At 43.1% G+C, this 26313-nt stretch overlaps 2 protein-coding genes and 1 non-coding gene across 8 annotated transcripts in view; 2 read left to right on the forward strand and 1 right to left on the reverse strand.

The window, feature by feature from the left end:
• Nucleotides 1–5967, forward strand: part of DSN1 (DSN1 component of MIS12 kinetochore complex) — a 79957-nt gene extending 73990 nt beyond the window's left edge. Inside the window, exons 8-12 of the mRNA XM_058562748.1 lie at nucleotides 649–708; nucleotides 1108–1182; nucleotides 3409–3556; nucleotides 4399–4486; nucleotides 5060–5967. Of these exons, the coding sequence (XP_058418731.1) occupies nucleotides 649–708; nucleotides 1108–1182; nucleotides 3409–3556; nucleotides 4399–4486; nucleotides 5060–5148 (460 nt within the window). The 3' untranslated portion in view covers nucleotides 5149–5967. The remainder of the gene's footprint in view (nucleotides 1–648; nucleotides 709–1107; nucleotides 1183–3408; nucleotides 3557–4398; nucleotides 4487–5059) is intronic.
• LOC131418797 (U6 spliceosomal RNA) lies at nucleotides 2638–2741 on the reverse strand. The gene has a single exon (XR_009223037.1). It is a non-coding gene; the product is annotated as a U6 spliceosomal RNA (small nuclear RNA).
• A 2341-nt stretch (nucleotides 5968–8308) lies between the features above and the next one.
• The window catches only part of NDRG3 (NDRG family member 3), a 75362-nt gene continuing 57357 nt past the window's right edge, over nucleotides 8309–26313 (forward strand). For 2 of the 6 annotated variants that reach the window (XM_058562751.1, XM_058562752.1), the window contains exons 1-2: nucleotides 8309–8402; nucleotides 26203–26304. In XM_058562751.1, the coding sequence (XP_058418734.1) occupies nucleotides 26248–26304 (57 nt within the window). In that variant the 5' untranslated portion in view covers nucleotides 8309–8402; nucleotides 26203–26247. Of the gene's footprint in view, nucleotides 8403–26202; nucleotides 26305–26313 lie in introns of those variants that run through there. The other 4 variants (XM_058562753.1, XM_058562754.1, XM_058562757.1 and 1 more) reach the window with 2 other exon arrangements.

Below are 26313 nucleotides of genomic sequence, written 5' to 3' on the forward strand. Positions count from 1 at the left end.
TGCCTGCTTCTTTTCCATTAGAATTAATCACCCAACTGTGCTGAGCTCTTGGCGTAAGTAAAACATAATCCCTGCCCACTGATAGCTTTAATTTAAGTGGGAAGACTAGGTGGTCATATGAAAAAGTATTTTTGGGCCTTAAAAGATGTTATGGTTTTGATTAGTGGGAGGGGAAGAGACCAAAAAATGATATGAACAAAAGTTTGGAGATTGAAACGCCCAGATATTTGAGACTGAGTGGGATTATATGGAACAGAATAGATAAAGGGTAACAGTGGGAATCAAAGTTAATGAGCTGGATGGAGCCAGAACACAGAGAACCTTAAGTGCCAGGTTAAGAAGTTTTGACTTTTCTGAATGCATTAAAAGGTCACAGAGTTTTTAAGCAAGGAAAAAAATTAAAGGAATATTTTAAGAAAGGTTAATCAGGCCATGTGTGAATTGGAATTGATGAGAGAAACAGATGATAAAGAGACCACTGAGAAAGCTATTACCTAATGCAAAAGTCAGGTAGAGTCCAAGAATAAATATTTTTCAAAAGATAAATTCTGAACATGTTTTATTGCCATTAAAATTATGTAAGGTGTCATTAAAAGCAAGTGTTCTTGAAAGATTTGTGTTAATCTCATAATCCTATCTGTATTCCAGAAAAGCATCAGATTTGTCCCTGGAAACATCAGTGGCAGAGATGAAGGAATACATAACAAAGTAAGTGAAAATGAGCTTACCTTTGTTGGAAAATCTAAATTCATCTGGGGAAATAACGAAACCTAGGAAAAATGAATGGTCAATATCCTGTTCAGTGTTAATACTATCGTATCCACGCTAGATGTAAGAAAGCTGCATATTGGGGTTTTATGGGCTGTACTGATGGCCAGTTTCGTAGAATGGAGTCTAGGGAATAAGGATGTTAATTTGATTTTAAGAACTGATGTTTGATTTGATTAAGTTAATGTCCTCTGAATCTGTCATGCTTTCTGATCCTTTATGACCTTTTTATTCACGTCTTAGAACCAGAGTAGACACCTTATGTAGTTATTGTTGCCCTGAGTGATTCAGAATGAGATGATCAAAAATTAACTGGATTTTTTTTTTCTGATTCTATAGATTTTCTTTAGAACGTCAGACTTGGGATCAGCTCTTGCTGCACTACCAGGAGGAGGCTGAAGAGATCATATCCAGGTTAGATCTATGACTGGAAATAGGAAGCCATCTTTTACCTTGTGGAGTTTGATTTGAATTGATTTCAGTTCCATTAGCACAAATTGAATGATGAATTCTTTCTCACAGGTCAATCAACTCATCAAAGCTCTGTAAAGTGGATATTAGCACTCTCTGACTGTAAATGGAGAGTGAGGGGGAAAGGAGGGGAGAGTTGGTATCACTATTTTCAGTCAAAGAACAGAATTGCCTCTGTTCTGTGTCGTTGGCTGCTGTTCCACGTCCTGGGGGAGACAGGCACAGCCCTGTACCTGGCAACCTGGAGCTGGGCCAAGAACAATGGTCTGGAGACTTCAGGGAGCACATGGCCTTTGAGCTGCAGGTGTGGGAGAGAACCCTGGCCAGGGCCTGCGTGGAGATACAGAGACATGAAAGGGGGTGATGGAAGAGGGTGTACAGGAGAGAGAGGATCTTTGTCTGGGTCTTGAAGGGGTAAGAAAGTGGGAAAGTGCTAGATTTTGATTTATTTGACCATCTAAACCAGTGATTATAAGCTTTTTTCCCAAATAGAATCTTAGCTAGAAACGCAGCTATAAAACATTGGCCAAAACCCTAATTGCTGATGGCAGAATTGGCCTCTTAGTAAAGAGGTGCTTTGAGAAACATGGTTTGAAAACATTTCCCAGTCCAGGCATTGATGGTTGTCAGTTACTTTATTCACCCCTTACATGTTCTCTTTATGAAGATAGATAATGTATAAGATGGCAGTTTCAGAATAAAAACTTTTTCTCTTACTTTTTTTTTTATTGCTGTAACGTTGGTTTATAACATTATATAAATTTCAGGTGTACATCATTATATTTCGATTTCTGTATCACTTACATCACGTTCACCCCCCAAAGACTAATTACAATCCATCACCACACACATATGCCTAATGATCCCTTTCGCCCGCTGCTTCCTCTCTGGTAACCACCAATCCAATGTCTGTCTCTATGTGATTGTTCTTGGTTTTATCTTCTAGTTATGAGTGAGATCATACAGTGTTTGACCTTCTCCCTCTGACTTATTTCGCTTAGCATAATACCCTCAGGGTCCATCCATGTTGTTACCAATGGCTGGATTTCATTGTTTCTTAAGGCTGAATAGTAGTCCATTGTGTATATATACCACATCTTCTTTTTTTTTTTTTATTGTGAAATTTTTGTTGTACGTTATTGTTTATCAGTCACCATATAAGTGCATCCCTTCACCCCTTGTGCCCACCCCCCACCCCCCTAGCCCCCGGTAACCACCAAACAGTTCTATCTGTCCATGTGTTGGTTTATCTTCCACATATGAGTGAAATCATGCACTGTTTGTCTTTCTCTTTCTGGCTTATTTCACTTAACATAATACCCTCCAGGTCCTTCCATGTTGTATACCACATCTTCTTTATCCATTCGTCTCTTGATGGGCACCTACGTTGCTTCCAAGAAAAATATGGAACACTTCACAAATTTGCGTGTCATCCTTGCACAGGGGCCATGCTAATCTCTGTATTGTCCCAATCAGAATAAAAACTTTTGGTGGGGCATAGCGTATTAGTTAAGAAGAATGCTTCTGGAGGCAGACTGTCTATTCAAATCCTAACTACTCCTTAGTTCTGTGACCTTGGGCAAGCCACTTGTCTCTAAGCCTGAAGTTCCTCATTTGGAAATGGGGATAATATTAGTACCTACCTCATTGGGTTATTGTGAGTGTTAAATGAGGTTAAATGGAAAGTGCTTAGTGGTGTCTGGCACCCAGTAAGCACTCAGTAAACTGTAGTATTGTTATTAAAGAGTCGTCATCAGTTTTCATGAACTCTAGATAGTATTCAGTTATTTTAGATAATTGAAGTAGGGCAGCATTTTTTTGGTAAAAGATCTTAGACATTGACTTGAGGATAGCAAGCTTTGGCTTACTGTACCCCAGATATAGTCCTTTTTGTAAATGGACCTTACTGTTAGGTGGAGTCAGCTAACCTGAAGCTTCTAGCATTTTCTGGAGTCCAGTGGTATAAAAACATTAATACTGGATAATTGTTTCAGAATCTCTTGTTAATAAGAGAGCCTATACTTACAATGGGGTGGAAAAATATTGATTCAGGTTAATAAAGCCTTATAGGAGGTTTTCTTCCCCCCAGGTAATTTTTCATATCTTCCCCAGAAAATGATTATAAAATTCCTTGAAAGCTCTTTTTTTTCTGTTTTATTTTGTTTTTAGAGGATCAACTGAAGCCAAAATTACTGAAGTTGAAGTGGAACCTACGATGTATCTTGGGTCTTCCCAGAGTGACGTCCTGAATACAAAGCCTGACTACCAGAAAATACTGCAGAACCAGAACAAAGTCTTTGACTGGATGGAGTTGGTGGTGAGTTGGCTCATGTTTATTTGGTTGAGTTATCCAGCTTTGCTACCTTGTCGTCCTTGGAAATTAAAAGACCTGGAAAATACGTATAATAAGATAAGTATATTTAACTCTACCTAGGGGAAACATGGAGAGACAATAAAAAATAAATAGATGGCGATAACAGATGGTTCATAAAGCAGGGTAAGGGAGAGAGAGTGTCTAGGGAGGGCAGTAGGTTGCTGTGTAGAGCAGTTGTTGAAGGTTCCTCTAAGGTGTTATTTTAACAGAGATTTAAAAAAATGAAGCAGTGAGCCATGAGGACATTTGGGAGAACAGTGTTATACCAATCCGCGTATCACAGGAAGTAGATGGTACTTGATATAGGGTGATTCAAGGAGAGTTTATTTACAAAGGGGCTATGGATAAAGTGTGGGTATCAGGGTTAGTGAAGTAATCAGGAGCTTAGAGGCAGCTGAGCTCTTGCTACCCCTAGGCCTGAAGGAAGGAGGGGAGGAATAGTTACTGTGGCATCTGGGGGGAAAGTCACATAGTGGGCTGCTTTGAGAGAGCTGTGACCTTCAGTTGAGAGACACAGCTAACTCAAGATGACCCTTCTGTGAGCAAGGCTGGGTAAAAATACCCTGACCTCATCCAGCTCCCTCCCGGTTGGGCTTCCTGTTGGCCAAATCCACCTAGAAGCCAGAGGACGTGGGATCCTGTCAGAGGTTATCCAGGTCAGCCTCCTGGGGCATAGAGCAGCATGGAGAAGAGTGGAGTGTTCTGACCAGGAGCTTGCCTGGTGTGTTTGAGGAACATCAAAGAAGCCACGGACCCTTGTAGCTCACAGCTGTCTTTCGTCCCAGATGGATGAGCTGCAGGGATCAGTGAAGCAGCTGCGTGCCTTTATGGGCGAAAGTTCCCAGTGCCTCCAGAAGGTGTCAGTACAGCTCGGTAAGTGTGTCTCTGAGGGACCCAGAGCTCACACTGGCTTATATCTCATAGCCCTTTGGAAACAAATTGCCCTTCAAAACATATGATCTCAGAGGGTAAGGCCTATATCGGGATTTTTTTTCCCTCACAATAACTATTATGTTGTGGGTACTCAAAGTTGATGGGAAATTTCTAAATTCCACAGAAGCACAGTAGACTAAGAATTAAATCTCCACAAACTGTGTTGTTGTTTTGGTAAATCCAAGACTTAAGAAATGCCCATTGCCTTTTTCCCTCTTCATTCTTTAAGAATCCACTAAGTGACACTGATGTTACTTCTCCATCACTTTTCCTCACCTCCTTCAGTCCTAAATTATTTGCTGTGGATACCTTCATTTTCTTATTTATCACACTGTGTTGTGGTTGTAGTTGCAGCTGGTTTTCCTACCAAACTGCCATCTCCTTGAGAACAGATGCTCTCTTAGTTGTCATTGTAATGCCCTTCATTGTCTGGCACAGTGTCTATACATTAAGTTTTCAATAAATGTTATTTGAATTCAATTGAAATTTATTTTTGGCTTCTTTCCTCTGCAGGGAAGAGAAGCACACAACAATTAGATCCCTCACCAGCTCGAAAACTGCTCAAGCTTCAACCACGAAACCCACCGACCACATTGCTCTAGATCTTGTCAGTGACCTTATGAAGCTTTTCTCCCACCAGGTGCTCTAGAGGAGAGAAATGGGAAGAGTGCCCCAGTGCTTGGTGGCTGCATCGTAGTGTGAGCTGGTGATATCTGCCCTGTTGCCTTTGAAGATAACTGGCTGACTGTAGAGCACTTCCATTTTTTTCTAAAAGTGATGGAATTGATGCATCCGAAAGAATGTTGTATAGACATTTTCCCAAGAACCTGCAAAATTCTTGAGACTTCTGTTTTGGAATAACCTTCAGAACCAGTAGCCCATTCTTTTAAATATCCTGTGTGGTCAGAAATATTCATCTTGTGAAGATGTTTTCCAGGTTTTGAAACAATCCAAAGTCATTCTGGACCAAATCCAATGAAACATTTTAGGGATCAAGTTGGGTTCTAGTTGTAAAGGAATGAGACCAATTTTCTCGTGTGGCTCTGAAGGTGATAGGTAGAGGAGTTGTGATCGTGTGGACGTGTATATCACTTCACAAGATGTCCAAGTTGAAGGAAATACACATTCTCTATGTCCTGATGTCTATAGAGTGCTTTTCAACATCCTAAATCTTGGATTCATGGCAAGAAGGGGCTAAGTACTCCTTTTCCTTGTTCTCTATGTTTGTTAATAATCTGCAATATAAAATTACACATAATTAACAGCTTTCCCTTGTCTTTGTGTATATTTTGGGTGTATAAAAAATTAAAAGGCAAGAAGGGCTTAGCAGAAAATAGGATTCTTTGCCAAGATGCAGAAGTGAACAGTAGTGTAGAGATTTACCTCAGCATTAATTACCAATAAAACATCAACTAATTTTTTATTAATGTCTCTCATTCTCTGATCCTTCTAATAGGATAAAATCCATTTCATTTAAATACCCAGTCATAATCTTCAGTCTTAAAACTTGGCCTAAGCACCAGTTAGTGAGAAGTGATATCTCCTTGCTTTGACCTCTGTTTCTTATTCTTTCACGTATTTACAGAGCCCCTGCTGTATGCCAGGCAGAGTTCTAGGAACTGGGGAGAGAGCAAAGAATAAAAAAAAGACATGAGACCTCCTCTCCTGATGCTCATAGTCTAGTGGGGACACAGGGAACAAGAAGAGATGACAACTCTGCAGAAGTGATGTTTTAGTTGATTTGGGAAGGATAAAGGAGTTAAAAGTAGGGCAAGTATTTGAGGCAAAAGGAGCAGCATTTTCAAAGGCTTGAGGAGGGAGAGAGAAGGAATCATTCTGGGATACTAAAAAGACTGGTAAAGCAGGAATGTTGAGTGCCAGTGGGAGAGCCACGTGAGACAAAGATAATCGAAAGTCATTAGAAGGTTTTAAGAGAGGGAGGGATGGGATCAGAACTTTATTTTTAAAAGATCACTCTAGTTGCTCTGTGGAGAATAAACAGAAGCAAGCAAGGTGTGGATGTGCGAGACCAGTCAGGCTATTGCAGTAGTCTAGGTGAGAAATGACAGCCTGTGCTAGGTGTTGACAATGAATGAGTGGGGTGTGTTGCTCATAGTGTCTGGAACATAGTAGGCATGTAACTTATGTGTTAAAAGCTTAACTCTGCCACTTATTAAATGTGACTGAGGAAAAGTTATTTAACCTCTTATCTGTAAGATTGGGAGAATGATAGAACCCATATCACAGGGATGCTGTAAGGGTTAGATTAAATAAGTTTAGAACACTGGTATCAGTTATGATGGAGGATGTGAAAGCTTGAACAACTGGTTGGATAATAGAGCAGTTAATGAAATGGGAAAGCTAGTAGTTCAATTTGGGATACCAAATGGAGAAGTCAACTAGACTGTTGGATATATAGGTGGAAAACTGGGTAGAAAAATCTGGAATAGAGATGACATTTGTAAGTTACCAATATCTAGTTATTGAAGCCTTGAGAATGGATAATATTGTCCAGAGTAAAGCAAGGAAAGAAACTTTGGACAGCCCCAAGAACTGGGGCTTATTACGAATCAGAGGAGAGGTGTTAATTGCCTACTGGTTCAGAAGCAGAGTAGTATAATGGAAAGAGCATTGACTTTGGAGTGCATCTTCATCTCTTATCCTAATTTCCTCATCTGTAAAATGGGGATAGATCACTTTCCCCTATTTTATTTATTATATTGTATTGCATTTTTTGTTTATAAGACTTTGTTCAAACTCAAGGATAAGAAGCGTCTAAATAGGATAGAGAATAGAAAAATAATAAGTTCTAAGCATTTACATGCATACAGACTATAATCTTATAACTTTTTTTTTTTAATTTATGGATGAGGAACTCAAGCATGGAAAGGCTTAATAATCTAACCAAGGACATATAGGTAGTAGTGGAGGGTGAACTAGAACCAATTTGGCGCTCAGTAAATGTTAACGAATAAACGTAAATCATATAATTAAAGGCTGTGCTCAGTTAAGTTTTCTCTCTCCCCAGATTTGGTTCGTGAATTGTGCTTGATGAATAACAATATTATAGGCAGTTGCTGCTCTGGCGATGTTTGGTAATATCCGTTCCATGTGCCCTAATTTAGTTAAGAGAATATCTCACTTTCAGTCAGTGATACTTAAATAATAAATTATAAACTCTTTTGGGGAAGAGAGTATGTCCTGTACATTTTGATGGTATTCAAATTGAGTCATTAAGCTTAATGTGCGTAATCATTCTGGAAAAAAAAAATTCCGTTTCTCACTTTGCACCCAAGAAAGGAGACGGGGTGGCTGGCAGTTGTAAGAGGTAATAGAATGGAGGACTGAGAATTAGGAGCCCTGAGTCTTGGATTCTAGTTCTATTGTACTAAGAGGTACTAAGCCCCTTCCACGCGCCAAACACTGCGCTAGGCGCCATGTGACCTTGAGACGTCTCAGGGCCCGTGTAAAAGGAGGATGCCATGCCCTGCCAAGGTTTTTACAGCTTCACAAGAACGCAGCTCGGCGAAAGGGGAGGAGGACGGCCAGACGCAGCACTCAAGGCCCTCCCCTCCGGGCAGTTCTAGTTTAAGGTTCTTCTCCGAGGAGACTCCGCAGCAAAAAAACTACACCAAAGGTGACACCGCCGACCCGTCCCGCCTGGGCCACCATCTTCTCGGTAGTTCCCAAGGAGGGCGGGTGCAACGCGCCTGCGCGGCCTCGGCGGCCTCAGTGCGCCTGCGCGGCCGCAGAGCCTCCCCCGCCCCTCTCGCCTTCGCTTCTGCTGCTGCTGCCGCTGCAGCCGCTGCTGTTGCTGCCGCTGCTGCCGCTCTGACGGCGGGTGTCCGCGCGTCAGGTGAGTGAGCGCCTCAGCCCGGCCCGCGGGGGGCGCGCGGCGCTGCTTGCGGGGGGCCGCTCCCCTTGCCTTCTCCTTCCCCGCCTCATCTCCGCGGCGTGGCGGGGCCCGGAGTCCGCGCTGCCTGGCTGCTCCGGGTCCCCCGGCGCCCTCCGCGCCCCCGGCCCGCGGGACCCGGGTCAGCCCGGCCTCCCTCGGCCGCTCCCCGCGCCCGGGCTTCGGGGTCCCACGGCCAGCCCGCCGGCAACAGCGTGCAGGCGGCAGGGGCCGAGCCTGCGGCGCCCGACAGCCTCGGTCGTAGAGCCCCTCCAAGGTGCGACCCCTTTTCCCGCTCCTGCTCTGCAGGCGGTGGGGTTGGGTGGGCCTCGGGGAAGGGCATCCATCTATCCCGCCCGCCCCAGAGCCAAGGGGGCTTGGAAGGTGGGCGGTGCGCGCGCCTCGCATCCGTGCAGCCCCGATGCCGCAGAGTACCCTCGGGCCGGACCCCACGACGACCCTGCGAGGGGGGCTTCTTAGCCCCACTTTACAGATGAGGAAACTGAGGCAGAGAGAGGCGAAGTGCTTGCCCAAGGTCACGCGGCTGACAAGAGGCAGGGCTGGCTCTTGAACTCAGGGTCTCGGGCTCTCAGGCCAGTGCAGTTGGAATTTGATCTTGTACCTTTAAAAAAATTTGAGATGTTCTTGCGTCTCTGGAGTTGCTTCTTAAACGTCATGAAAGTGGGCTGCAAAACCAGTATTTTCTTGTTGTTGGAATACAATTGCGGTGTTACTGTAATAATAATAGTAGTAATAATGTTATTAATAAGAGCTAATGTTCGTCCAGCACTTAACTGTGTGCCAGGGATCTTGCTAAACATTTTTTTTTAAGATTATCTCACTTAACCTCGGCATTTCTTAATCCAGTGCGTTTCCCTTCCTTTTCCTGCAGAGCTGGCCTCCCTGTCACAGGTAGACTGTGAGCCTCATGGCTCAGGAGGCAGGGAAGCTCCGTCGTGGCTGACTGGCAGAACAGGGATAAGCCTTGTATGTCTGCATCCAGATTTCCCCCTAGCCTGGCCCCCAGAGTATATAATTAGCCTTCCTTTTCTGGCTGCCAGGAGAGCAGGATTGGGCTAGCTGGGCTGGCTGGATTTGGAGGTGACAGAGCAAATTTGGCCAGCACTCACTTCATTCTGGGGCTTTTTGGCTCTGTTCCAACGCTGGACTTGACCATCTCAGTATTTAAGATATAGTAAAAAGAGAAAGAAAGCATTGACAAAGTGGTGCTGAATATAGGAAGTCTCTATGATTTCAAGTCCCTAAGGAACAGCTGTAAAAATATGTGCATGTTTCTTCCCCAAAATAACTAGCTCAGTCTTTTTTTCTTCCTTAGCAAATCCTCCTACACACTTCAAAGCTGCACTAACTCACCACCTTCTCTGTGAAGCCTTCCTTGCTTGATTTTCCCAATTAGAATTACACACACATACATATACATGTATATGTACACACACAGTAGAATAGAAGCTTCAGTCTTACCCTTAGGACTATTAGCCCCTTGAGGTCAGGGCCGTCTTTGCAGCCCCAAGTGCTTGGTCCATAGTAGGCCCTTGGTAAAGACTCAGTGAATTTCCACTGCTCCTTTTCATTACAAAGAGTGATGTTTTCCTGTTGTCCTGTTCTTCCCTCTTGCCCTTCAGTTTTTCTTTGCTGTCCCTCCCTTTAGATGCAACTTCTGGTCATCACCTGCCACTCAGAAGTCTCCAGTCTACCCTGTTGTTTCTGAAAATCTGCAGATAAGGGTCCTGCATCAAGAAGCCTGTTTATCCCCAACAGTGGTGTATGCCGCTTAATATACAGGGCAGTTTTCATTTGCATGTTCATTAAGGTAGCCTGAGGCTTATGGCCTTTTAGTCTATCCCTAAATGCATGTGAGATTCAAAATTTTTACATTCTTTGCCTTATGTGACCGACTGCCCCAGTACTATCAGAGTAATCACAATTTTTAACATAAATCATCTTATGATATTGGTAATAATAAATATTCAAAAGGGCCCTTTGGGAGGCAGCGTATCTGTACATAAGTTCTCTATATAAATGAAGCTTTTTTTTTTTCTTTTGTGAGGAAGATCAGCCCTGAGCTAACATCCGTGCTAATCCTCCTCTTTTTGCTGAGGAATACCGGCTCTGAGCTAACATCTATTGCGAATCCTCCTCCTTTTTTTTTTGACCCCCCAAAGCCCCAGTAGATAGTTGTATGTCACAGTTGCACATCCTTCTAGTTGCTGTATGTGGGACGCGGCCTCAGCATGGCCAGAGAAGCAGTGCGTCGGTGCGCGCCCAGGATCCGAACCCGGGCTGCCAGTAGTGGAGCACGTGCTCTTAAACACTAAGCCACGGGGCCGGCCCCTAAATGAATCTTTTTAAAGAGTTTTTCCGGGTAATTTTCTGCAAATACATTGAGTTGTTATTATGTGTAAGGCATGGTGCTGGGGATGGTGGAAGATTCACGGTTGAATAAAACATGGTTCCTGTTGAAAGAGCTTACTAGCTAACTGGGAAACACCATGTTTAACTGTAACTTAAGTCCAGTCTACAAATTGCCATAATAGCATTACAAGCAAAGCAATATGAGAGTATAATGGAATAAGATATTCCAACATGAGACATTTCATAAAATCATATGCTGTTCAACCTGAAAGGAAGCATCAAGCCATTGAGTCCAACCTTCTCACTTTTACAGACCTCATCCTGAGAAGTGAACCTGTTCAAGGTCACAGAACTGGGGCTACAACTTGAAATTCCAGACTTTTTATCCATTAAAGGTTTATCAGTATTTCTCTCAGTGGGTTCATCCGTAAAAGACATTAACCAGCAATTCTATTAAAATTCTATTTGTGTGCTTAGAACAGGGATGAGGAAGAGATAACAAAAATATGATTCACGTCTTCAAGGAGCTTATGATCTTTTTCTGGGGAATAGTACAAACTGTTCTCTAACGCAGAAGACAGTGTGTACCTAATTGTTAAATGTGTGGGAGAGGGACTGAGTATGGCACGGGAGTTGGGGGAGGGGCAAGAGCGATCCATGGTAGCTGTGGTAGTGAGAGGAGGGGGAGGAGTTAGGACTCTGGGCTGTGACAGATTGGTAGGGTCAGAATTAATTGAAAGGACAAGGAAAGCATTTTGAAGGAGGGTAGTAAAACTGAAGCAAGATAACAGTGCCTGATGTGTTTAAGGGAGAGTAAGAAAACTGGCTTGACCAGGGTGTCTTGACTGGATTAGAGCAGTGGTTCTCAGCCTTCAGTGCGTGTCTGAATCACCGGAGAGATTCAGAGTTTATTAAAGCCCAGATTGTGGGAGGTCCCACCTCCAGAGTTTCTGATTCAGTAGGTCTGGAGTGGGGCCCGAGAATTTGTGTTTCTGATAAGTTCCCAGATGATGCTGATACTTCTGATCCAGGGACAACACTTTGAGAATCACTGGATTAGAAGATTAGGAAGCTAGAGTCAGAAACTGTCAAAGAACTTCTTCAAAAAGTGTGTGTGTGTATGAAGGTTAGGAAGCTAGAGTCAGAAACTGTCAAAGAACTGGCTCAAAAAGTGTGTGTGTACACGTGTGTGTGTGTGTGTGTGTGAGAGAGAGAGAGAGAGAGAGGGAGGGAGGGAGGGAGAGAGAGAGAGAGAGAGATACCAGCATAGAAGAGTTCTAGAGGGTCTGGCCCTGTGGCGTAGCGGTTGGGTGCATGCGCTCCGCTGCTGGCGACCCGGGTTCAGATCCCGGTGCCGCTTGCCAGGCTATGCTGTGGCGGCATCCCACATAATAGTGGAGGTAGATCGGCCCGGGTGTTAGCTCAGGGCCAGTCTTCCTCGGCAAAAAGAGGAGGATTGGCATGGATGTTAGCTCACAAAAAAAAAAAGAAGAGTTCTAGAAAGATACATTCCAAACTGTAATAGTAGTCACTTCTGGAAGTGGGATTTAGGGGGTTGGAGAATTCACTTTTTACTTTGTACCTTTCTATATTATTTTTACTTTGTGCACATAATGCTTTTGTATTTTAGAAAGGAAACTGAGTCCTTTTTGAAGATATATCCTAAAATATTTGTGGATTAAAAAAGCGCTTGCTGAAGTAATCTAGTGTTATACAACAAATATTTTTACAGTGTCTGCTGTATGCCAGATGCTGCTAGGTTCTGGAAATACAAAGCCTTTTCTAAAGCTTGCGGTCTGGTGATGGAGATGGGCAGATAACAGCTCCCCTGAGTATCATGTGAGCTTCCTAAGAGCAAAGATGAGGGTCTAGCTCTGTTCGTGGGAGATAATAGGCACTTGGTAAGTGATGAATGAATGAGCAAATCCAGGCACGAAGTGAGGACAGTCGAAAGAAAAGGAAAGGGCAAATGGGAGATTCTGGAAGAAGAATTGACAAGCCTGAATAGAGGTGATGAAAGGAAAGGGTGTGTCAAGGACTTTCAAGTCCAAAGATTGATGACATTTTGGGTTTACTGCAGAATTGGGTGTCATCTATTCTGAAAGACCTTTTTTAACCCCCTTCCTTTTTTTTTTTTTTAAGAGACTGCTTGAAAATAGCACACAAAAACTTAACCTAGATTGACTAGGTTTCAGGGCTTTCTTTGATAAATGAAATTTTTTTCTTTAATTGCAGTGCTAATTCTGTTGTGTTTATAATATTTACTTACAGTCTTGACACTAATTGTTCTCTTATTTATGAGTGTGAAATTAACTGAGATATATGGAGGTGGTTTTAAATGCTGTACAAAAATATAGGTGGTGTTACGTCTTTTGATCTTATCTCTTCAGTGAGAAGGATGGTACAGTCGACTCAGAATTCTGTCAAATTTTCCATAATGTCTCATAGAGTTCGACGTATCATCAGTCCCAAATAAATATCCGTTGTTGATGGCTGAATGGGATGTACTTGGGAGGAAATATGGCTTCATTGCATTCTGAATTGAATTCTGTATAAACACTAGTTACATTACCGAACAGGCTATGCTATTAAACTTGGTAAAGAATGTGTGATACTGAGTGGGTGTTCTCCCCAATTTAGTGTGGAGAAGTGCTACTTTTTATCTTCCCCAGAGATTTAATATAGGAAATGAAAATTGATTTCCCAAGTAGAGGGGTGGTGTCCCCCAGGCTTTGGCTATATCATTTATCTATAATCCTTTCGTCGTCATTGTTGTTAGTGCTGTCAAGTCTATTCCGATTCCGACTCTGACCTTGTGTATAGCAGAGCAGAACCTTGCCCGGTCTTTTTACACATCCCCTCACCTTCCAGTGCTGTATCAGGTAGTGCTCTGCCGCTATTCATAGGGGTTTTTGTGGCCAATTTTTTGAAAGTGGGTGGCCTGGTCCTTCTTCCTAGTCTGGAAGCTCCACTGAAACCTGTCCATCATGGGTGACCCTGCTGGTATTTGAAATACCGGTGACATAGCTTTCAGCATCACGGCAACATGCAGCTGCTACAGTGTGGTGGTGTGGCTCCCTGACTGGGCAGCAGCAGGCTGCGGTGGTGAGAGTGCTGAATCTTAACCAGTGACCACCGGAGCTGGTTGTAATCCCGTTACCACCTAAAAATGCCCACTGCCTACAGTTTACAGGTTTCTCAGTTGATCAGGTATAAATTTTTGCTACACCCACTCTTCATACTTGATTTTATTACTTATCAAAAAGAAATCATACAATAATAAGTTTTGCAGTATCTTTTTAAAGATAATGCTTTTTCAAGTTTGGCAGCAATAACTATTATTTTTTGGGAACTGCGAGTGTGATGGCTTAAAAATTCCTAAATGTAATACATCAGGGTAAGGAAAATTGTGTGTAGCTCATAAAAACAGCATGAAGTTGCTTCCCGTTTCTAATGATAACCTAACATTAGAAGTCTTGTCAGCTTTTCCTTTAACTGGTAATTGTCTTATGGTAATCTTCCCAGAAATACCATTTGCTTTCAAAACAGATGCAGTTGTTTACTAAAAGTGACAGTTTTATCTTTACAATGCTTCTACGTTTTTAAGCCTGAACTTTCAACTTATGGATAAAAGTTGAATGCATTTTAAAATTGTGAGATTTTAGCTCTAAAGGCATTTTATGTGAAACAGTAATACTTGGCAGAGAGAGGAGAGGAATTAGGCTATTGTCTCTTTATCTTTGCAGCTGAGAAAGCTCTGGGGCCAGGGACCCTCCTGCCATTCTTCAACTTTTGAACATGTTGCTTCTTTTAAACCTTTGTGTAATGTGGTTTTAACCAGAGTGTTGCCTAAAATGCAAGTTTGGTTGATTAGACAGTCCACGGGGTAGGTTCCTTTTCAAATACCCTCAGATAGATGCAGGTCTTGCCTATTAATTCAAGTAATAATGATAATACCTAATACCTAATTTTGTATTAATAATACCTGAACTTTGTGTGGTTCTCTTGAGTTTTCAGAATTCTTTGATCATTAAAAATGATCCTGGTAAACTCTAATAAATGCTAAACTCCAGTAGCCAAACCTGAGAAAATAAGTAGAATTAATGATCAGTTGGTGTTGTGGGAGATCAAGATTTGGCCACCCTGAAATATATCTCTTTACATTGATTGTTTTCTCTGAGGGACATTTGACCTCCCCCACTATCTGCCTAAAGAATTTGACACGGTGGCTCCTTCCTGGAACAGATCTTCTATCATGATGGCTGTAAAGATAATGTAGGATAGAGGTTACAATAGGAAAGGCACCAAGCCTCTTTTATCAAAAACTCTGTCTCTCCCTGACCACGTTATCTATAGATGACCCTGAAAAGAATTGTCTTCCTGCCCTCTGAAGTCCCAGGCCACTACCCACCCCCAACACGCTCCTCACCTTTAGCTGCAATACTTAAGCAAGCAGCTTAGACAGAGGGACGAGTTGCTCATTTCTGAGTTTCTCCCATGTATACATGTTATTAAACTTGGTATTATTTTCTCCTGCTAACCTGTCTTGTTAATTATTTGGCCAGCCATAAGCACCTTAAGGAAAAGGGCAGAGGGGGATTCTCCCTCTTCCCCCGACAGTATCAAGTGGGAAAAGTTGTTTATAGAGGTCTGCCTAAGCTCTAGAAGCGGGCTGCTCAGGTTCACATCCTTACTCTGCCACTTGCTAGCTGTGTGACCTTTGGCATATTACAAAATCTCTCCAAGTGTCAGTTTCTTCGTCTGTAAAATGGGGAGGCTTACAGTACCTGTCTTACAAGTGTGTTGGAAAATAAAATGAAATAGTGAATGGATAAAGTGCTTATCTTGGTATCTGGCTCAAATAAGAGCCAATAAGTAAGCCAAGAGTAAGTGCTCAATAAATTAGGCTAGTGTGAATATTAAATTATTGCATCTTAGGGCTGTGGTTTGTTCTTTCCCTCCACTCAGGCTATGTTAAAGAACAAATTGTTTTTAGCGATTCTGCCTTACAGCTGGCAGGGACACGAAGCTCATCCCAAGAACATATACCAGGGCTTTGCCAGCAGTAGTTTTCCTTGTGTCCTGAGCTGCGTCCTTCAAGAGTGGAAGGCAGAGGGTAGTGCTTCTGCTTCTAGAGTTACTTTAGTATCACCCCCATGTTAGAGCTTCAGCTGGTTGAGGGGTGCCTGGGATTAGCAAGAAGGCCTCTAGATAGATGTTGCTTTGTTCTAGTAGTTATCTGTACCAGTACCCTGGAATGAATAGAATGAATATGGCAGACTCAGATTCCCAGTTTGGCAGTCTCTGCAAACGTCCTGTTTACCACCTGCTGCCAGAATCTAGGAGTTACACCACAGGAAGGTGGGCCTGTTGTAGGGGGTGCTGCTCTTTTCCTTTCAGAAAAACACAGGTGTGCAGATGGCCCTTATCCAGGGCTGAGGACCAGCAGGGATGTTTCCTGTTGAAATGAGGGTCTGTGAGCATGCTTTAGCAGCTGCCATTGATCGTCGGTCCCCCAACCACCACCACCTTTGCTTATGGGGTAGAGTCTCTGAGAGTATTTCTTTTGGTGAAGAGGAACTCAGACTTGACTTTATGTAGTACAAAAGTTCAGTGAGCTGTATTTTAAAAGGTCATTGTTTCTTCCATGGAGCTGGGTGATTTGGCTTGTTTATCTGGCTTTCTGGGGAGTCTCCTGAGACTCTTTCCTTGCCTAAGGGCCCCCAGGAGACAGCAATGAAACCAGCATCTATTACCCTAGACACTTGAGGGGATGCATAAGTCAATAGTTTTATGATTAGATTAATTCAGGCTTTAACCCTGGCAAAACTTAAGAGCCAAGTCATCAGATATTTGTGCTTCTTATAGACTGAAGTATGGAATTTAGCCCAGTACTCTGCGATATCTGTTGAGTCTGGCATAGGAGTCCAGATGCCAGTTCTGGCCCCATATCCAGCTGGCTGTGTGAATTTACGCAAATCACTTAAATTTCTAGGCCTCTTTTCTCTTCTGAGGCTGAGGGCATGACTATATAGATCAGTGGTTCTCAGCCCTAGCTGCATGTAAGAATCATCTGTGGAGTTTTAAAAACAATACCAGCCCTATCCTCGCCTTGATTAAATTAGGTCTTTAGGGTTGGGGCCTGGGTATTGACATTCTTCAAAGCTCCCAGGTCTTCCTAATGTGTAGCTAAGATAACTTACTGGACAAAATGACCAAGTTTTAAACAACTGTGTCATTCTGCTCCTCAGGAATAGTTGTCTACGCAGTGAAGTCTGATGCATGTGCTCTGTGTTCTGACCAGCCTTGTCTTCTTTCCCAGCTACATTGTCCTTCTTGATGTCTCCTGGATATATTGTGTACATTTCTTTATTTCCCAACCTGGATGTCTTCCCTGGAATGTCCTCTCCTCCCTTCCAGCCGTCCAACCATATCCATTCAAGGCCCATAACTCTTACCTCCTTTGAGAAACTCCTGACCATCCCAGTCCTTAGTTATTTCTCCTACCTCTGCGTTGATTCGGTGCTTCGTTTAGCTCTGACTGCATGCAGTGAACACTAGATGCAAGGGGAGACGTGATACTCAAGCAACATTCTGTCCTCTTGGAGAGATGGGACACATGGAAACAGCGCTGGTTTGGCTTGTTACTCTTAAACATCTGTGTGGTATCTTATATTGCTGGCTATCTCATTATGTGTGTATTTCTTGTAAATATTCGTTGATGGATGGCTATCTGTGACCTTACTCCAATGGGCATTTTTAGCCTTATCTCCTGTTTCCAACAGGAATCTTCTGCTCTTGCCAAACTGGAACATTTTCCAACAGACTCGTGCTTTCTCATCTCCTTGCTTTTAAGTTATCCTCCTTTTCTGGAATTCTTGCTTTTATTTTTCTCTCATCCTCACCTGCGGGAATTTTATCTATTCTTCAGAGTCCAGTACAAATATTACCTCCTCCATGAAACTTTTTTTCAGCACCCACAACCTGGCATTAACTGACCTTTGCCCTAAACCTCTGTAAACCTTAGGGCAGTGGTTCTCAACTGGGGACAATTTTTGCCCCCCAGAGGACATTTGGCAGCATCTGGAGACATTTTTGGTTGTTACGTTTTTGGTTGTTGGAGGAGGATACTACTGGCATCTAATGAGTAGAGGCCAGGGATGCTGCTAAACATTCTACAGTGCACAGGACAGCCCCTTCAACGAAGAATTATCTGGCCCAAAATGTCAGTGGTGCCAAGGTTGAGAAACTGCCTTAGAGTTTGTCTGATTCATAGGCTCGTGTTTATACTGCTTTGAACTGTAGTGATTTATTTGTAGATTTAATCTCCCTCCTCAGTTGAATTAATGGATGAAGGCAAATGCCAGTCCAAATCTGTGCTTTCTTGTTATTAACTTCACATTAGGGTTTAATCCTAGAGCCTGTGGCCTGATCCTAATCGCTTGGTGTAATTTGGGACCAGAGGTAAAGAGGTGTCCTCAGTGTGGGGGGGGTGCAGTGAGGTGGTCTGCTGGGTTTCTCTCCTTTTCACCTCCAGGTCTTTTCATGTGATAACCTGGGAGGCAGTGTGGTACAGGGCATAGAGTGAGCGTTTTGGATCAGAAGAAAGTTGGATTTCAGTTCCAACTGTTGCATTTATTAGTTGTGTTATTTTGGTCAATCTGTTTCACCTCTTTAAGCCTCAGTTTCCTCATCTCTGTAATAGAGATGATGCCACTGCCCCAGGGTTTTACCTCTAGTGCCATTGTGATAACCCAGTGAGATCTTAGATGTAAAGTGCCATAATAATTACTCATTCAGCCAGTGGTTTATAGGTAAAAAGGGAGGATGTGAGTCAGCTTGCTGTAGGAGCACCACTGTCCACCTTCCTACCCAGTCCCCTGGCTACTGCCTGCAGCTTTTCAGCCATAACTGCTTCAGCACCAGCTCCAGCTCACCCCTGCCGGCTCCTTCTCAGTATGCCTCCTTTGTTTGCTGCCTTCCTTCTGCTTTGGTTGTCTGTCTGCAGTCTTGCCCAAACCAAAAGTGATTGACTTTGCCTCTAGAATACATCCTAGTGGCCTGCTGTTAGTACATCCTGGCAAAGCCTGACAAACTACCTTGGTCATGGGGGAAAGCTACAAAACAAGACACCTTCTAGTTTAGAAAGCCAATACTATGTGTAGTCCCTTATTGTCTTTTTTAAGTAACAAAGCAATGTTTTTAAGCACTAGAAGTCTCAGTGAGCTTTCTCTGACCAAGTGGACACGATGCAGGGTGAGATAAAAGCCTGAGACCCTCATATCCCTGGGGTCAGTCCAAGTGCACCCTCCCGCTGATTTGCTGAGTGACTGTCAGCTAGTCTTTGAACCTCATCAAGTTGATAACTGGGTGACCTCTGAGGATTGTGGTGAGAATCAAATGAGATGGGGAGTGGGGGAGTGCTCACCCTGGGGAAGAATCTAAAATACTGCATTTATAGGGAGGTTCTGGGTCACAAAATGTCAGCCCTATCAGGGGCCAAAAAGGTCCTCCTGCTCAACCTCTTCCCTTGACAGATGGGGAAACTGAGGCCTAGAAAGGGAAAGTGTTTTGCCCAGTGCCACTCGGCGGGGTAGGGGCCCACCTAGGTCTAGAGTCCACATCTCATGTGCTTATGGGCTCTTTCCATGACTGGAAGAACCTGGGCATCCATTTTTCCTGAGTGAACAAAGGTTGCCCTGTATCATTGGACTTAAACTGTGTTCTGCAGAGCCCTAGTGGTCTCACCACCACTTCAGCCAGAGCCCCTACACTTTTTTCTGTTATCTATTTCAGAGTTTTGGTGCAAAAATTAAAAGTCAGTAGTCTTGATGATCTTTAAAGGCCCTCTCAGTGCTGACTCTCTGAGTATCAAAGAACACTGGTGCCTCTCCTGGCCACCCTAGGAACATTGTTGTTTGCTTTTTTGTGTGTGTGTGTGTGAGGAAGATCAGCCCTGAGCTAACATCCTGCTGAATCCTCCTCTTTTTTTTTTTTTTTTGTGAGGAAGATCAGCCCTGAGCTAACATCCTGCTGAATCCTCTTTTTTTTTTTTTTTGCTGAGGAAGGCCGGCTCTGAGCTAACATCTATTGCCAATCCTCCTCCTTTTTTTTTTTTTCCCCCAAAGCCCCCAGTAGATAGTTGTATGTCATAGTTGCACATCCTTCTAGTTGCTGTATGTGGGACGCGGCCTCCGCGTGGCCGCAGAAGTGGTGCTTCGGTGCGCGCCCGGGATTCGAACCCGGGCTGCTGGTAGCGGAGCGCGCGCACTTAACCACTAAGCCACGGGGCCGGCCCTGTTGTTTGCATTTAAATTCAGAAATGTCAGTTTCTATATTTCTAAAAAGTCATAAGCATGGGCTTTTTTTCAGCGTGGAGAACTAAACTTCATTTTTCCTAGATTATAATACCATTGACTTTCCCTGTCAAAAGATAGTGGACCTTTCTTAGTCCTCATCCTCCTCCTCCCCCCTCCCCCCTTCAGCATTTGACAGTTTTCCTCCCCTTTCATGTAAATCTCTCTTCTCCATTGACTTCTGTGACATTGTATTTCTGCTTTACCTCTTGCATCTCTTGAGCATTTTTTTCTTTATTTCTTACTGGTTCTGCTTTCTTTTCCATCACTGAGTTGTCTTTCAGAAGAGCCCAGGGCCTGCAGCTCCTCCTTGTCTCTGGTTTGGTGAACGCCTACAGGTTTTCCTCACTAATTCTCACCTGTGCTCAGATCTCTTGGATGCCCAAATTTCAGCTCTAACTCGAAATTGATTTTTTCACCAATTTCTCTGTTATTGCTACTCAATTCCCTGGTTTCTGTTAATTATGTTATCATTCTTTTATCCCTCTAAATGGAAACCTTGGCAAAATCTGACTCTTCTCTGATCTCACGCTATTTTTACCAACTTTATTTTATTTTTTTTATATGGTTTCTTTTTTTTCTTTTTTTTTTTTTTTTCCACCAAAGCCCCAGTAGATAGTTGTATGTCATAGCTGCACATCCTTCTAGTTGCTGTATGTGGGACGCGGCCTCAGCATGGCGGGAGAAGCGGTGCGTCTGTGCGCGCCCGGGATCCGAACCCGGGCCGCCAGCAGCAGAGCGCGCGCACTTAACTGATAAGCCACCGGGCCGGCCCATATTTTTACCAACTTTATACCCTATATCTCCCTTTTTCTTTATATCTGTGTTTCCAATAGTGTGGTCAGACTCTTGTCACTTTTCAGCTGGATTTCTGTAGTAAACTACTAAACTTTTCTCTCTTTCTCCAGTATATTCCCCTTCTAGTTGGTCTGGCCTGTTGAATCTTTTTAAAATCCCGTCTAGTTTACTGAAATCCTTTTTGGAGGAAGGCAGGATGAAATTAGATTGACAGAGTCTGTCTCTACCCCATCCTCATCATCTCTTTTAAGGATTGTTGCTAATAATCAAGCCTTTCAGTTCTTCACCTCTTCAACTCAAATGATCTCCATTCTTCCTCAGCTGATGAGGTCACATGTTGGACTGTCATCACTCAAAACTGATTGTATCTAAGATCCTCAACAAGATCCCCAGGTGATTGTCTGTACGTTAAAGTTTGAGGCTCACTATTCTAACAGCAAGCAAGAAGTAGCCCTTGTTTCTGAAGCTGGTTGCCAAGTAATAGCTGGAATTTTGTTTCTCTTTTCCCTACCCATTCCATGTTCTCCTTGTCCTCAGCTAACTGCAGTCATCCCTCAGCAGTATCCCTGGGAGATTGGTTCCAGGACCCCCAAGGATACCAAAATCCATGGATGCTCAACTACCTTATATGAAATGGCATAGTATTTGCATATAACCTATGCACATCCTCCCATATACTTTAAATCACCTTTACATTACTTATAATAATTAATACAATGTAAATGCTATGTAAATAGTTGTTATACTGTATTTTTTTCCTGAATGTTTTTGATCTGCAGTTGGTGGCACCTGCGGATGCGAAGGGCCAGCTTTACTGAGATACTGAGGGTTCTTGTCCTGGGGTGTGATGACTCAAACCTTCATTGTAAGGCATCTGAGTCATTGGTGGTATAGGATTGCTCTAGACCTCTATTGCCTTTACTTCAAGGAGGTGCCTCTTGAACTTGCCCAAGGTCCTACAGCCAGTAGACGGGGTCTGGTGTAGACATTATGGTATAGTGGGAAAAGCAAAGGCTTTTACATCTTTGCCCGGTTACTTACTTATATGTGGGATATTGGAAAAGTCACTTAACTTCTCTAAGCCTAAGTTTCTCATCTATAAAATAAGAAATGAAGCTGTCTACCTGAGAGGGTTGTTATGAAGATTAAACATAAGGTGCTTAGATGATAATTTCTGGCACAGAGTAGGAATTAGACTTTTCCCCTTTCCCTTCCTAGCCATTTGGTACCAGGCTGACTTCCTCAGTTTAAGGAGGGCTGTTTTTTATCAGTCCTCTCTCTACCTCATAAAACTTGGAAAGAGGGTGCGCATTTTGTTGTCTACTGCAGTTTAGAAAAATCCCTACTAGCCTTGTAAAAGTATTAATAGCCCTTAGTACCAGGGTGGGAGCTGGCAGTCATATCATTTGTGCAGATGAGGGCACTGCAGGCCTTAGATCCCCAGAAGGGAGCCAGTTTGTTTAGCTGAGGGAACTGGAGATGGAGTTTTCCACTGCGTGATCTTAGTTTTCTTATAGGTGTTATAAAACTGCTCACTGGCAAGGTCTTGGGACAGTGAGAACTGAGCAAAAATTGAGTCTCCGGAAGAATGCATTAGGTCCCCTATAATGTAGAAGGTGAACGTCTGCTGTCTTGTTGCCAATTCCTAAGTCATACTGGAGCTGCTTACTGTCCTGTGTTGAGTCTGCACGGGGCCCAGCTGATAGGGAAAGCCTTCACATTTAATTTGTGCCCTTGTTTAAGTGTCCTGGCACAAACATCTCGTTTTTCTTCATCTTTAAAAAATGCACGGGAACGTTAGGTGAATGCCAGTCACTTTGGACCTGGGGGCACCTCAGGCTTTCCTCTGGCCCTGAGGCTCCTTGACAGGCCCTGCCATGTGGAGTCACATTTGAATAATTAACATCTTGCAGTGCCCTGCTTTCAAGTGAGTGAATTAGACTAGGGAATAAAGCGAACAGGTTGGAAAAACAGTCTCAGGAAATCACCATGTTACTTGGGGAAAAATACCAAATGGAAATAGACTAAAATGTTAACAGTGGTTGTCTTTAGGTAGAAGGACTATGAGTAAAATATTTTTTCGTTATTCCATAATTTCCACATTTTCTAAAGTGAGCACATGTTGCTTTTACAATAGGAAAAAGAACTTTAAAATTGCCGTTTTAAATTACTGATAATAGTGAAGTCCAAATGAAAAGTAGCCACAGTTTATAGTGTGATTAATAAACACAATGAGTAGATCCCAGTTAGGCCAATATTTTGAGAGTTAATTTGGTTGAAGTGGGGACTCTAAAATAGAATTGTAGGTGCCGGCTGAAATTTGTGATAAAAGATTCAAGCCACCTCATCTCCTTTTGAAATGTGGCTGGTATAAAAATTCAGCTTCTGGGCATCAGTAGCTCAATTAAGTTTATGGGGTGCTGGGCTCTGAGAAAAGAACCATGTCCAATAGGGAGGTTAAATATCATCAGGCTTGTGCTAAGGGGCGCAAATGTTTGGATGCTCGTGGTTGGCATGTGGGGTCCATAGTTTGAGGAGTGTTCTGGATTGGCATTCTCTGGCTTCTTAGAAGGAATGATAAAAGAGCTTTTGTTAGTCTGCCCTAATGTAGTCACAGTTGGGAGCAGGATTTATTGTGGTGTTTTGGTCAGTAATAGTTAAAAGGTAGCCTGGAACACATACCCTCTCCGTAGATAACTAAGTCAAAACCATGCAATTCTCTCTCTGGAGGGAAAAACAGAAAAATGGATTAATATAGTAAACTAATATCTTGTGAAGGCTTTTTTGGTTCATACCAATCAGAAGTAATTACTCCTCCTTTGAACTCCTCTGGCCCTTTTATTTCTCCTTTTGTAGTTAGTTTTATGGATAGCTGTCATCTCTACTGTTTAGTAAGCTCCTGGAAGGCAGGGATCTTCTTTGTATCTTCCATAATGCTTTGTACAGTAGGTACTCAATAAATGGTGGTTGAATGTCTAAATTCCCGACTCATTCAATTAGCATTTTTCCTGACTTTGATGAGTTGAGGGCCAAGGCAGAGGAGATGAAGCCTAGAGCTTTGAAATGTAGGGGAGGAAGACAGTTCCTCTACCCCCTAGGTCCTTTTCACTGGTCTAAGAATTAAATTGATATGAGACAGAATAACAGGAGAAAATCAGACGAAGTTTAATAACATGTATACATGGGAGAAACCCAGGAAAACTGAGTAACTTGCCAAAATGGCCAAGCTACCACCTTAAATACCATCTTCAGCTAGAGACAAAGGAGGGTGTTGGGGGTAGTGGTTTGAGACTTCAAAGGAGAGGAAGGCAATTTACATGGAGATGGAAAAGCAAACATTTGATACACAAGTGTTTGCTGGGCCATCTATAGACATTGGGACCCAAAAGAGATCTTTTGATAAAATGGCCCTTGCTAGATGCCTTCCTGTCACCACACCTAGGATTATCTATGGTGATACCTCCTTCCTGGGACAGGCCCTTCTATCTTAAATTCTGTTGGGTAGTTATGGGGAAGGTCAAAGTTTCTTTCAGAGTCTCTTGTCCTTAAAAATAATCAAGCCAACAAGACACATTTTGGGGTGGCTAATTGTGATCCTCCACAGAAGTCTGGGTGAGAATCACTTGGATGCAATATCCAGTATTTGCACCCTCTCCCCATGGCTTCTTTGGGTTGAAGGAAGGATTTATGGCTTGTTACTCTGCCTCCCCCCTCCAGCTACCCTCTTCTCCTAGAACTGTGTTTCCCTATCTTCCTCTCTTAGTTATCTGCTGCTATGTAACAGATCACTCCTAAACAAAATTATTTATTATGTCTCATGGTTTCTGTGGGTCAGGAATTCAAGAGCAGCCTTGGTAGGGTGGTTTCAGCTCAGGGTCTCTAATGTGGTTGCAGTCAGATGTCTCTGGGGCGGCAGTCATCTGAAGTCTTGACTGGTGCTGGAGGATCCATTTGCAAGGTGGCTCACTCACATGGCTGACAGGTTGATACTGGCAAGTTGGTTCCTCTCAACATGGGCCTCCCCAGAGGGCTGTTTGAGTGTCCTTACAATACAGTGGCTGGCTTCCCCCAGAGTTAATGATTCAACACTACAGTGTGTTAAAGCAGAAACTATAATGTCTTTTATGACATAGCTTCGGAAGTCACATATTGTTGCTTCCGCCACATTCTGTTAGTTACACAGGCCATCCCTGATTTATTTGGGTGGGAGACTACACATGAGTGCAAATATGAAGAGTCAAGGATCACCGGGCTCATTGAGGCCATCTTGGAGGCTGACTACCATACTCTCCATCCACTGCTTCACTGATTCCCAAGTGAAGGCTAGCGAGGTTAGCCTTGGTTCATCTTCCTCTGTTCCCATTGCCGTTCCTAATTCAAGGCCTCATCCTAGGCTACAGCATTAACCTTCAATTTTTGTCTCTTCTTAATCCACCCTCCAAACTGTTGCTTCGTGAAGCGTAGCTCTGAGCATGTTGTTCTCTTACTCATACATCTTCAGTAATTAAAATGTATACTCCATGAGGGCAAAGACTATTGTATTAGTTATCTGTTGCTGCATAAAAATATTACCACAAACTTACTGGTTTAAAACAACATGCATTTATTTTCTCATAGTTTCTGGAGGTTGGGAGTCCAGCGTGGGTTGACTGGGTCCTCTGCAAGGCTGCAGTCAAGGTGCCGGTCAGGGCTACCTTCTTATCTGAGGCTCAGTTGGGGAAGGATCTGCCTCCAGGCCCATGTGGTTGTTGGCAGCATTCAGTTCCTTGCAGGTTGTTGGACTGAGGATCCTGGTTTCTTGCTCTCTTGGCTGGAGGCTGTCCTCAGTTCCTTGCCCTATGACCCTCTCACAACATGCCAGCTTTCTTCTTCAAAGCTAGCAGGGGAAAGTGTGTCTCTCAGCGAGACAGCTGTCAAAATATTATGTAGTGTAATCTGTACAGGTACTCATGTACATTCCATCACTTTTACCATGTTCTATTGGTTAAAAGCAAGCCATAGGTCCCACCAACACGCAGTGGCGGGGATTATGCACGGATGTGGATACCAGGAGGCGGGGATCATGGAGACCGCCTAGAGTCCGTCTGCCGTAACTATCTAGTTTACTGTTTTCAGAAAGTGAGCAGTGCATGACACATACTAAACTCTAATATTTGAATGAATAGATGTGGTGCAACTAGTATGTATCCAACCCCTAGTTTAATCCTTTTCCTTTTCCTCCTTCTCTTCTATTTCAGGGTTACTGATTTACTCTTGAGAATCCTCTACTGTCATCTGTCCTCATGGATGAACTTCAGGATGTTCAGCTCACAGAGATCAAGCCACTTCTGAATGATAAGGTAAAGACT

The sequence above is a fragment of the Diceros bicornis genome, chromosome 19 (genome assembly GCF_020826845.1).
Source record: "Diceros bicornis minor isolate mBicDic1 chromosome 19, mDicBic1.mat.cur, whole genome shotgun sequence".
Lineage (NCBI taxonomy): Eukaryota > Metazoa > Chordata > Mammalia > Perissodactyla > Rhinocerotidae > Diceros > Diceros bicornis.